General features: G+C 41.5%; 1 protein-coding gene across 1 annotated transcript in view; it reads right to left on the reverse strand.

Moving 5' to 3' along the window:
- LOC124307981 (uncharacterized) overlaps positions 1-12,477 on the reverse strand; it is a 65,278-nt gene that overhangs the window by 21,608 nt on the left and 31,193 nt on the right. The window contains exons 6-9 of the mRNA XM_046770234.1: positions 11,793-11,882; positions 5,409-5,525; positions 3,023-3,192; positions 1,699-1,889 (exon numbers count right to left, since the gene is read on the reverse strand). Coding sequence (XP_046626190.1) covers positions 1,699-1,889; positions 3,023-3,192; positions 5,409-5,525; positions 11,793-11,882 — 568 coding nt within the window. The remainder of the gene's footprint in view (positions 1-1,698; positions 1,890-3,022; positions 3,193-5,408; positions 5,526-11,792; positions 11,883-12,477) is intronic.

Raw genomic sequence — 12,477 nt, forward strand, 5'->3', positions numbered from 1 at the left:
TTTGAAGAAAGCTTCTGTATAGTATAACATCATGTTTGCACAATCATTTCCTTATAAGACCTACGTGTAGTGGGGTACTTATGTACGTTACCTGCTCAAATAACATTTACACGTAACTCAAGGAGACGTAGAACAAGAAAGAGAATGAGAAAACATCTACAAATGTTTCAAGGATATGATTGTTGCAGCCTCTTGTGCTGCAGCCTGTACGATTTACGAACATTCATAATACATTTCTACGTTCGAATGCGATCTCTTACAATTTCGACACACACACGTACTTCATGCTGTTGCGCTGTTATTAACGTCTGATCGTTTTACACCGAGTCTGCTCGACTTTGTATAAACTTAATTTTCATCGTGGCAAAGTCCTGGGTCTCAACTGGCTGCATAAATAGATGCAACGCAAATTATTTGAAATCGATATTACGATGCTATTGCACTATGTCAATACTCCACAATATCGAACCGGGCACAGTGCATATTGTAGTCAGTTTAGCCACGGAACTCGGCCAGCAATCCATGCTCCTTGCAATGCAGAAATTCTGTATCAGTAACATAATACACGAGCTGCTACATCATCGTCAAACATTAACGGTGAGCCGGCACTAAAGTTTTCTATCATACCCTACATTACGTACGTGTATTCTACAATACCGAAACGACAGTTATTCCGGCAAAATCATCACCGATCGCTACCTCAGGCTGTTGTCTGATTGAAACGACTAGCTACTAAGTGCGAAGGCTATGCCGGTACAAGTATCAGACTAATTGCGGTATTCCTTGTTTCAGACTTCTCGCTGGTAGAGTTACGAGGAGAGTGGGCAACGTTACCTTCTCCTGCGAGGGAGAAGACGACGCCATCCAGCTATTAGAAATCAAGGTACATCTCTGACTAGCGAGAGACTCTGTACTGCATCCACAACTAAGTCAAGTATTCGTCGAGATTCTAAATAATTAACACTTGAATCATAGAGACAGGTTTGAGGAGTTTCGAAGACAAGAAAGAGTCTCGCTCGCTCCTCAAGAATAGGTCTCCCAGTCCCAGTTCTTTCGTCTTGTTATTTTTCCTTCTAAACTCCGTCGAGAAGAGCACACGTTAAAAGAAACTGACTCTTTGTCGAGGTTCACGTTTTATCAGTCCTTCGTTGGCCTAGAATCCAGGGCTTATACGACTAGAGGGTATTACGAGACTGCCTGCTCGAGTGTCCACTTGTACGTCGAGTGAGATGGTCGTTCGAAACATAGACTCCGACTCGAAGACAGCCAGGAAAATAGATTAGATTTTAATGGCTTTTGCAACGGTGAATTAAACGCAAACCGTTACATTTTATGAACTCTCAATACCTGCAGCTCGTTACGTGAAATGGTAGGTGAACTTTTATCAAGGAATAATCCACGGGTAATAAAAACGTTTTACAGAATAAATTTACACCTTTCGAATAATACGACTCAAGTGTTCACTACTTTTCGTCATCGTTTCGTAAAAATATTTTTCGCACCACGGGCGTAATACTTTACGCCCTTGGTACGAAAATAGCTATCGCATATTTCTTACACCACACAGAGTCTCTCGGCACATCATCGTCGAAAAATCCCTTCCAGTCAGAGACGCTACATTCAACCGTTAAATCAATTACTTTTAAATTTCACGTTGGCTCTGGTGCAAACATCGCAAACAAAGTGATCGGGCGTTACCTGGATTCCTTGTAGTGTCGCGGCCTGCTGTTGTAAAACAAAGGCTCGGAACTTTCGCCGACGTGAGAGGTGGTGTACCTCCCGGAACGCCCCTCTTCGGGATAAGGTTCATCGTACCTTGGACTGTGTCCTCGACCACCGTACCCACCGTAACTTCCAGCTGTCAGTCGACCGCCAACCGTAGCTGGAATCTGAGGGGAGTAAAGCCTCTGTTAACCAGGAACTGAGCTTCGCTCCTATTAACCAATTTAATACACTATATACTTGTCATTCTCAATTATTAACCTCGTTAATGTATCGTTTAACTTCCGAGTCGACGGAAGCTTGCCTGTTACAGGACTAATTTAATCACGCATTGATATCCTCAAATTGTACCTTTCGCGGTAAGTATGCACACCGTATTATTACCGAGCCTGGCAAAATTACCGAACAATTCGAATAAAATTAAAACGAGTTTAGCATCGTCAAGTGTTTCACTTGTTCAAGTATAGTCATATATCAATTAACGTGGAACGGACTGGCGTGTAAAATTTCGAGCTCAGGTTTTAAATTCAACACCGCATTACCATTTCCAGTGCACATCGTAAAGCGAATTAGAAAAAATAATAACGTACAAGTTCAGCAGACCTGCGCGATAATAACAACGGTGGCAATATTCAATTGAATGTAAAGTTATTTAGGGAGCTAATGCAGTCCTTGTTGAGCCGCACACACATAGCGAATGGAGAACTAGCGAATTTCTACAAGAGCCGCGGGCAAACTAATTGCAATACCGTGCAGCGTAGCAGTAAAATGGATGGATTAACAGATTCAACGAGGCAAGAGAATTCTGTACCTGTAATCGGACGGCAGTCGTACGCTACCGACTTTTGACCGTTATACGTTAACCACTTTGTTTTTAATTGAAATTGATCGAATACAAACTACCAGCTGTTAACGCGCGGTTATTCGCAAAGCTGCGTTCACGAGGCGAGCACCAAAAGCAGCAAAGCCCCCCTTAACCGATCGATAGATCGCTGCTGCGCCTCTTTGACACTCGCCTTTTTACCCAAGCTTATAAGCTCCCTAGGCGACAGAAATAACACGTTCGCCACGTGGATGATACGCGGTCCGCCGAATGCACAGATCGATACCGAGTCAATCCAATCAATTGGCCCAACGTTATTTCCACACTGCAGTGCTGCAATTTGGCTCGCGGGCTTATCTTTCGGAACGTTTTACACCTGACGTGTGCCACGGACGTTATACGGATGTGTGGGTTCACCCGCGTACGTGTGACTAACGGTGGTCTTTAAAGTGGTGGGAAAAATGTGCACAACTCAACCTGATGATCGTCCCTCTCGTAGCTATTTTCCCTCGATGTTTCCAACGATCGCTGCGGAGTGGCCAGTTGGTTTGCAGCGGTGCGAAACTGGGAGGCGGAGCTATTCGCGCCCTGGCCACCGACCGGGTAGTTTAAATCCGACGTGTAGTCCGAGTCCTCGGAGTACCCAGCTGAAATTAATCAGTCCAATTTAACACGATATTAACGGGTCAAGACCCGCTGGTTTGCGGGGACGTGGCGTACTAGTTGAGGTGAATACTGGAGGTGTAAAGGAGTTCCCAACTGCGAAGGTTGTGCTTTTATTATACGCCAAGCCTTACCGCAACTTCTAGCTACCCGCGACAATACTTTTACTCGAGTAAACTTGAACTAAAACAAGCAAAGAAAGGTTCAAGACTCTTTTCAAAGTCCCGCGAGTCAAAGTGCAATGTTCTAGGGCAAAAACTTCCTCGATCTCTCTATGAAAATTATCTATTAATCTTGATACCATCTGAAAGAAGCGCTGTTTAAATGCGCATTGTATTTAAAATTCCTCAGTGACTTTCTATGCGAATCTATAAATCACACGCTAATGATTCGACGTGTCTGACTATATACGCAAAGCAAAATCGAAGAAATTCATTAGTGCGTCGGAGTTCTTGCTCAAATGGTTATTTCTCAGCAGAGCTTTGTTTCGTCTGCGCTTTTCAGAGAAGCAAAAAATTGTCGTTTGTTCTACCGAAGATGATACAAGTCTCGATGCAAAGTCGGTGTCGAGGAAATCAAATAGTTTACAAAACGCGACCCACGTCAAACGAGAGGATTAAACGCAGATGACGCGATCCTCTCATCTCCGAGCGACGTGTTAGACAGGTGAATTTTGATCCATCCCTGTCAACCGACCTCCCTACGCTTCGAAGACAAATTAGCAGTCCCTGATTGGCGGCTGACCACCCTTACACGTCTCTATCCGCCAATTAGAGCTTTACAGTTCGGTTCCCACGTCCGTTAAGCTCGACGTAGAGACGTGGCGCAGTAGGTACGCTCAGCATCGAGTCAGCCACGCCGCGCTGCAGCCTGACCTAACACGAGTTTTGACTACTGTACAAGAGTTTCGCAGAGACGGGGAATGGCGGGGGCCGCGTTTATTATTCCGAGTAGAGGTCCTTGCTCGTACCGGGTCGCTCGATGTTTGTTCATTCGAGGCTTGCAGGGGCGGGAAGGCTGTTCTCCATCTTCCTGGTAAAATTAGCCCTCAGCTAAGTGCGTCAACTCGGTACCCATCCTGATTGACACTTAAACAATTTACCCTTGCGATGGTACAGAGCCAGCCCCTATTGTTAACCGAGGGACGGTTTACTCCGGCAAGATTACAATATAAACTAACGATTAATGCCACTATCTTCGCGGTCCGAGTCATTGACTCCGAAAGCGTTACGCTCGCGGAGATATAACAGACGACCGCGATTTCCTCGAGGAATGGGGCATAGCTTGTGGGATTTCCGGAATTTATTACCAGTCGATAGGTGGGTGTATACTCACATGCGGACGAAGATGCGTGGGATTATCGGTTAGCTTTGGCTTCCACATTGTAAGATACAGTGGCAGATAGTTTGGGGCGATTGCTGATTGTTCCGATGAAATATGTGTATACATATATATGAGAGAAATTGTACGTAGGATAAAAGAAATGATCACCCATCGTCACGCTACTCAGCAACGGTTCGTGATAAAGAGGGAATTCGGTAGTTTTTCATTACATAACACTCGGAGTATAATTCATACCTGCGGAGCAAGGAAATGCCGTTTGAACACGTCAAATCGATATCGCGCAGTGATTAATGAAACAGTCGCGGCACTTGATCGTTTCCAAGACGATACTTTCGTGCCAATGTATTTTTATGCTATTGTACACTCGATATAACAGTCGAGCTGAACTTGTGCTGCTGTATAATTCGCTCGGCGACGAATCGTATAAAAGAAACTTATGTCGGCTTCGCATTATACTTATCAAGAGCTTTATACTGAAAACGGATATTAACGCTTCCAGACGTCTCGTATCACCGGGTAAAGAGAATCTAAAGATAGTGAGGATCCGAAGAGCGCAACTCGTGGCTATAAACAGCCCACGCGACTTCACCTTAGGCTGCTAAAATTCAAAATCAACCCAGTCAAAGCAAACTCAACATTATACCCAAGCTTTACGTCGTTGCAAGATAAATTTGCCGGGCAGCCCTGCGGTTCCAGATTTTCATCTAACGGGGATGAAAAGCATTCTTGCATAAGATTTTCAAGATTAGCGTACACGATTGGTTCTTTTTTAAACGTGAAAAATTAACGCAAATACTCGTAGATGATTGATTGTCGCCATGAATTTGAATGGTGAAGATAATTTACTGATACTCACAGTGTCCCGTGTACAATATCTGTCGTCGTGCCTGCTCCGCTCTCGCCTCCTGACCCATTATATTGTTCAACAGTTCCAACTTCCTTTGAAGGTCCGCTGCTTCTGTATTTTCTGGGTCTTTCGAACAGAAAACAAATTATGAATTCACTCCTTCACGGTCCGTGATTGGTCGAGAGGAGAGTGTACGGATGACATGTCTTTCAGGGACATTGCTTAAAAATGACTGATTAATTAATTCGCGAAATATTCACATACATAACGACGAAAGTTTTATACATCGACGTAATGCGCTTGGGGGACCTTACCATCCCAGAAAGGAATGTGTTTGAAAAAAAATAAGCCTAGTAATTACAGCTGTTAATCCTCTCCTTCCAAAGTAATGAACGAACGGTAAATACGAAAATCTTTCACAGAAAATTTTTACGCCCCTCAGGCTGTGCGGACCTTCGCTCGCTACTGATTGTGAATTTAAAGCTCAAGTAATTCCTCATTGTATGAGATTCGCAGATCCATTTCTCAAGTTCCATTGACTCTCGGCACGTTTCGTCCGATATTCGATTACAGTTAACTGTCTCTGTTACAAGCTGCACCCTTCACAATTGCCCGCGATCCCTCGAGAAACGTGTCAACCGGAGCTCTCTGATTTACATCTCATCGCGCAGTCTCATTTCAGGTTCCGGTCTGGCCAACGAGTACGGAGGAAAGTTTTTGGATTTGTCCGTTTTTTATGTGTTACTCGATATCGTCCCCGAGCGGTTCAAAGGGTCGGCATACTCAACGCGCAAGGTGTGAGGGTACTTCATCGGTACCTACGCCTTTCTGGTTAGCCTTTCGTATAGTTACATAGAATGCGAAATAAAACGAGACACCAATTCTACTGGGAACAGAGGTTTATTTTTACCACCAGGTTTTAACTTCACCCGGCATGCAATTAGAAAAAAAGGTCAAGTCGCGAAGAGGTCCTTCTGTTCTCTCCTCCCTTCAAGCCACTGCTGTAAAATTTTTAAAACGTACACGGTTAGAAAAATATTGTACGTTTTACATCGCCTGTGGTGAATATATGGACAGCACTTTTTTCGAGTTAAATCTACAGCAATTTTGGCAAGATTTACAAATCCGATAATAAGAGTTACAAAACCAATAGTAAGAGTTACAATATGCTCAGGTAGATTTGACTCGAATAAAGTGTTGTCCATATATTTACAACGGGAGATTTAAAATCTACATTACAATTTTTTCCCTGCATGTAGAACGTTTCAACGAAACGTCATCCCGCTCTGGGACAATTTGATATCTACCTGGCCGATTCCACCTTGGCATTTCCTCGGTTTTGACTTTCGTCATTAATTGATGTCCGAACGTTACAATTTTATTATTTACATTATTATTTTTATTACTATCGTTATGGCTTTAATTGCTTCAGTTCATTCGGCTGCGCTCAGTTCGCTTGTAAACTTTGCCAATGGTCTCGGGGGAGTAGCTCGACTTTCGGAACACGTAACAAGTATCTTATACCCTGTGCGATGCCTACGTAGCCATCTCTCTGTCTTTCGGACTTCTTCACTCCCAACTTTGCGGGGCCGCGGTATAAAAAGTGAGGGAAGTACTTCATTTGAATTTATTCATTCTCGTTGCCATTTGCAATCCAGTCCTTTTACCCCGAAACAAAGGAATGAGATACAACCAACAGAAAACGAATCATCTCGACACGACGGGAGCGTCGATTGCCACTTTGTTCCTCGGTTGTAATTTCTCTAGCAAAAATAATCAGCCGAACGCGTCAAAAGACCCACGGAAAAGCGGAGTCGTTTCCTTTTCTCAGAAATAAAAAGTAGTAGAACTAAAAACTCATTTGGAACGCAACTAGAAACCTTTGATCCCCCTGAACGTTTACATTATTCTGCAGCCCACAATTCCGTCACGTGAAACGTACGGTAAGGTGGTTAAAATTTCAGCGGATACAGGTAGAACGGAAATGAAATTGTAGAAAATCGCAATGAGACACCTCTGAATATTAATATTAAGAGCTAAGACTTGGAACGCGTCGTTTTTTGGTCATTGAGAAGAATATATTCGACTTGAATTTGAAAAAATGTTAATGGTTAATTTTTTTGACACAGTCTAATACGCATTATAAGTAAATTTGTGAATATTTCTGAATACATACGAACATACACAGATGCTACTCTGATTTTACACAAAACAATGTACTGTTATGTATACGTATATATGTATATATGTGCCACAGAGGGCTCCGTGTATACAGTGTTATGCCTTTTATACCTGCTACATATACATATAATGTATATATGTATAACGGTAAATAAGTTAAAATCTCGAGGGAGTCGTTTTCGCGCAACCATAATCAGCTTACTGGCGTTATTTTATTATTTTTTTTTCATACCGTTATTATTTTTTATTTATTTTTTTTCTCTAGATCTCGTTTTCTTCTCTTCTCACGCCTTCGCTACGCTTCGTGCGCGCGCGTAGTTAAAGCATCGTATTCCTTTCACTTTGGAGCTTAGAATAATAAAACTTTTCAGTAGCAAAAAACTTGAATTCCGTGTTTCTCCCACTGCACGCGCTTAGTAATTTTCAACTCCGTGAGCAACTCGTCGAGGGTGGCAACCCCTCTGCTATAAATATGCCTTCTCAGTTTGGAATCACTTTGCTTTTGCATGCCAAGAACTCGGTGGAATATTTCCGCGGGGTGAGCTGAGACAAATTATGATTATTTTTTTCATTTAATATCGATTTTCGAATGCGGAAAACCACCGGTCAACTCATTTCTCGAATTATGCTGTGCACGAAAAAAAAAAAAAAACAATTCGCTAGGCTGGCAAATTTTAGTCTCAATATAAAGATAGCTAGAATTTCGGCTGTCAAAGCGAAATAACAAAGCTTTTTTAAATATAGCTAAGTCAGCTTCCCAACTTAGCAAACCCGTTAGTTAAACTTTTTAACATTCTATTTATTGCAATAAACTTTCTTCTGTCTGCACATTAACACTAAAATTTATTGGTCCAGCGAATTAGTTTTTCCGTTTAGTCTCAAAGGCATCATCGTCTTTTGTAAAAAGGCAGGCGATGTGCAAAAGAGAACAAACCAAGATGCGAAGGCTGTATTGACCTGACACTTGGCAAGGTTTCACAAAAAAAAAAATATATATATACCTCGCATCTGTAAAGTCGAGAAAAAAAGGTTTTTAGAAATGGGCATAGTCGCAGGTCGTACATCCTGGATATTTTTCCATTTCCTAATTATAATATGCTATATAACCACTTTTCTAACATCGTTAACACTCTTTACTGTGATGGGTGGGATGATAATCATACAATCGTAATTCAGGCAAACGAGCAGTGAAATTCGACCTCGATTATTGAATGACTTGTATTTGTATATAACTATGTATAACTACAATTATCCTGTGACTATATCGTCCTAATTCAGGTAGGTACTCTACGTTTCTACGTGTGAGTTATTATTGTGAATACCGCAGGAAATAAAATCGATTTCAAATTAATTGTAAGCGTGAATTTTCCCAGTCCTAACATCCTGCAGAGATCGAATATTTGTTGGTGTTGACATGTTTCGTTACGCAGCGGGTTTCGATCTTATATTAAATCTGTGAAACACGTGCTTTTGCGTGCATGCTTAAGAGAACACACACAGCTTTCCTCGATAATCCAATTTCTCAGAGACAGAAAATTTTACGTTGTAAAAACTGCATGTACTCCCTTGAACAGGTTATACCTGATTACTTTCTACTGAGGGTATGATTAGGTTTTAAAGTCTTTGATGCAGGCTGGTTTTGCCAATTTCAATATCAATAAATGTCAATTAATACTTTGTTTGCATAACCTACTAGCGTGAAGCGTACTAGTTTTATAGGTATATACCTACGTCATGAGAATTCGTCCGAAACGAACAAGATTAATATTATTATAGGCCGAAAACACGTTTATTTACGTACGGGTATACGGACAGGTGAACTATAAAGAATGAGAAGGAATGAGTAGAAATAGAATTATACTCATACAGTGTCGCAGCCATAGCTTAAGCCCCAATGCATCGACCGCAGGTACCTTCCAAATAATTCACTCAGCACACTCCGAGTTAGATAACGACAATAATTCGCGCCCCATCGATGCTATTGCCGCGCCACTGCTAGCACGTGATTTTTGATGCTTTCAAAGTGGCAATGATTTTCTATCTAAAATCTGCGACTACAATTATTCTGTCATATATTGCGTGTGAATTCATTTACTGCCCCAGAGTCGTTCAACGAAACATACAAGTGCTCGTAATTTTCAAAGTCGATAAATTTCATTCATTCAACCACTGTTCCTGTATCTAGACTTTTTTTTTCTCGAGTTTGAGAATCAAGTTCAATTTAAAAGCCTGGTGTTTGTTATGTCACTTTTTTTTTACTGTTAAACGTAAAAGTGAGCCCTGTTCGTTATACTTTCTGCCGTTTGTAGACTTTAAATTTTGTTTTAGAATTTTTTCACAAGTTTTATAAAACTGTAACATCAATACAGAGATTTTTTTTTATTTTTTATCGAAAAGACAGAGAATAGAACATCAAATAGTATATAGCAATATCAAACAGCGATGTTCATCAATATCGAGAAGAAGAAAAAGAAAACATCCAATATATTCACTTGTTTCATTTGTAAATTTTTATAATATATATAAGTGCACACATATTGATATGACAGAGGTAATTTTGAAAAGATATGTAGAAAAATGTTCATCAAAATGCAGTGCTTCTGTGTGGGAATGGTGCTAGTTGGGCTTGTGCTGTTGGATTGTTTTGCTTCCTCTCGTATTTCCATATTCGTGAAAATAGTTGAAAATGACACCGAGCAAAAATAGTTGCACAAATTGCTTTCCAGAATCTGAATCTCAGCTTCTAACCCATATCCACTAGATGCCAATGAAAATTTTCTCTCAATTAATACACTGGATGATTCGGGATTGAAACAAAACATATGCTATACGAAGTTAACAACAAGAGCACAACTTAAAGCATGAAAATTTGGCGTTCGATTAATCGGAAGGCCTCAAGCTTTTGTACGACACCAAATCGAATCGCTGACAGGTAGGCAGGTACCTTTATATTATGCATACAAGTGGGTATAATATACTTTCGTATATACAGAATGTAGGATACATAATACGATCAGATACATAGCGAGAAAAGTATCCATTGTACGCTCGGTGGAGGAAAATTATCGAACTTACCGCCGTCGTGGAAATCTTTTCCTTCAAGAAATGGTATCGGGGAGCTTCCGTCGCGAGCGTTGCATTTACTGTCAAAAGTCGATGCATTTCGATAGCACGATATGTACCTTTGCCTTGGAACATGTACGTGGGTGGTCGATGACGAACGGGGTTTCGAACGTATGGTGAGCAGGAACAGGGACATGATCATCCAGTGTATTATAACAGGTACGTAACACGTATAACTTTGGGGATTTTCAATACGTGTGGTACATTTATAATATAACATGATAGGCGACATATGTTATAGGGACGTTTGAAAAGCACACGGAAGTTTGTATAACAGTAGTAATTAAGTGGTGCAGTGGCATGGCGAGCAAGAAGGGGTGGAAAGGGTAAAAATCGACTAATTACAAGGTGTAGATTAACGTGGTCGGCCGTTCGTTCGAGGATCGTCAGCTAAATATGCGATTAACCAAACGAGGTTCAACTCTGGCAAATGTGCTTCCGTTCGAACACGGTTCTCTACGTCGCTGAATACATATACAGCGCGCTGCATAAGAGATTGGAACAGTGCGAGAAAACGACGCAACGTGAAAGAGAATAAATGAATCGGAAATAAAAACAGGAGCAGAACGGAAAATTGAAGCAGTCTTTTCTACGGTAAATCTTCATACTGAAGAGAAACAGGATTAAATTTCGAACGCGTTCGTGCAGTTCGCGTGAAGCTGTAACGAAGTTATTCCCAGCTGGCTTCCGAGCTGCCACGAGGTATTAAATTTGACAAACTTTTTTCCCGGAGTGAATGAAATTGTTCCATATCTAGAAACCGAACCAAGTATATTTATTCGGAAAACGAAAGGGGAGAAGAAAAGAAAAAAAAGATTGCGCGTAGGCACGTTTGAAAAATCACATCGAAACGGAAAAAAAAATAAAAGAAAAATACTAAAAACAATAAGTCCACGATCGGAATAAGATACTGAATTATTGCCCAACCTCACGAAATTTTTCACATCAATCTTCGGCCGCGTACCGAATGAACGGCTCGCCGTCGTTCTACACTGTGGTAAAACTAAAGAAAGAAAGAAAGTTAAAAAAGAAAAAACAAATACAATATATGGTAATATCGATGGGTTTGAGAATGACGTGTGAAGGTACCTGAGCCGCACGTGGGCCGAGCCGCTCTCAACTTCATAGCCGTTTCGCTTCTTAGCAGAGATTTCCATCCGGTCGGAGGGTCACACTTTCCTGATTGGTTAACGATTAATCAAAATTCTACGATACGTTCGCGAATGATAATAATATGGATTGAATTCGGGACAAGGGGGTTTTTCCTTTCTCCTTTCTTTTTCCTTTCTCCTTTTCGTCTCGTTTCGCAATCTCGTACCGCGATATTGCGTACGCCGCTGTGCTACACAAGTTCCGCGAGAAAGAATGGGAGAGAAAGAGAGAGAGAGAGATAGAGAGAGATTCAGCTGCGGGGAAATATAATAGCAACTGCAACCTTCCCGAAGCTGATAGCGAGGCGTTATCATCGCCCACGCTCGACTTGTCCCGGCGTTAATTGGATGAAACAACCGAGTCACGTAATTAACCGTTCGCGGTATTGTTAGCCACGGAACTTTGCTTATGTATCCGCCGTTCTTCGATCAGACTTTCGCTTACTTTCACCGATTACAGAGCAGAGCACACAGAATTCGAGAAAATTGAAAATGCCATTCCGCTTCGCGAGCCTCTTGCTTGCTTAGCCCTTGACCGAGACGGAATCACTATTCCTATCCTTTTATTGTTGCTCAAGAAGTGGCCGGTGAAATGCTTTTCTTCCCCAGCTTCTAGCTGCCGT

Source organism: Neodiprion virginianus, chromosome 6 (assembly GCF_021901495.1).
Source record: "Neodiprion virginianus isolate iyNeoVirg1 chromosome 6, iyNeoVirg1.1, whole genome shotgun sequence".
Lineage (NCBI taxonomy): Eukaryota > Metazoa > Arthropoda > Insecta > Hymenoptera > Diprionidae > Neodiprion > Neodiprion virginianus.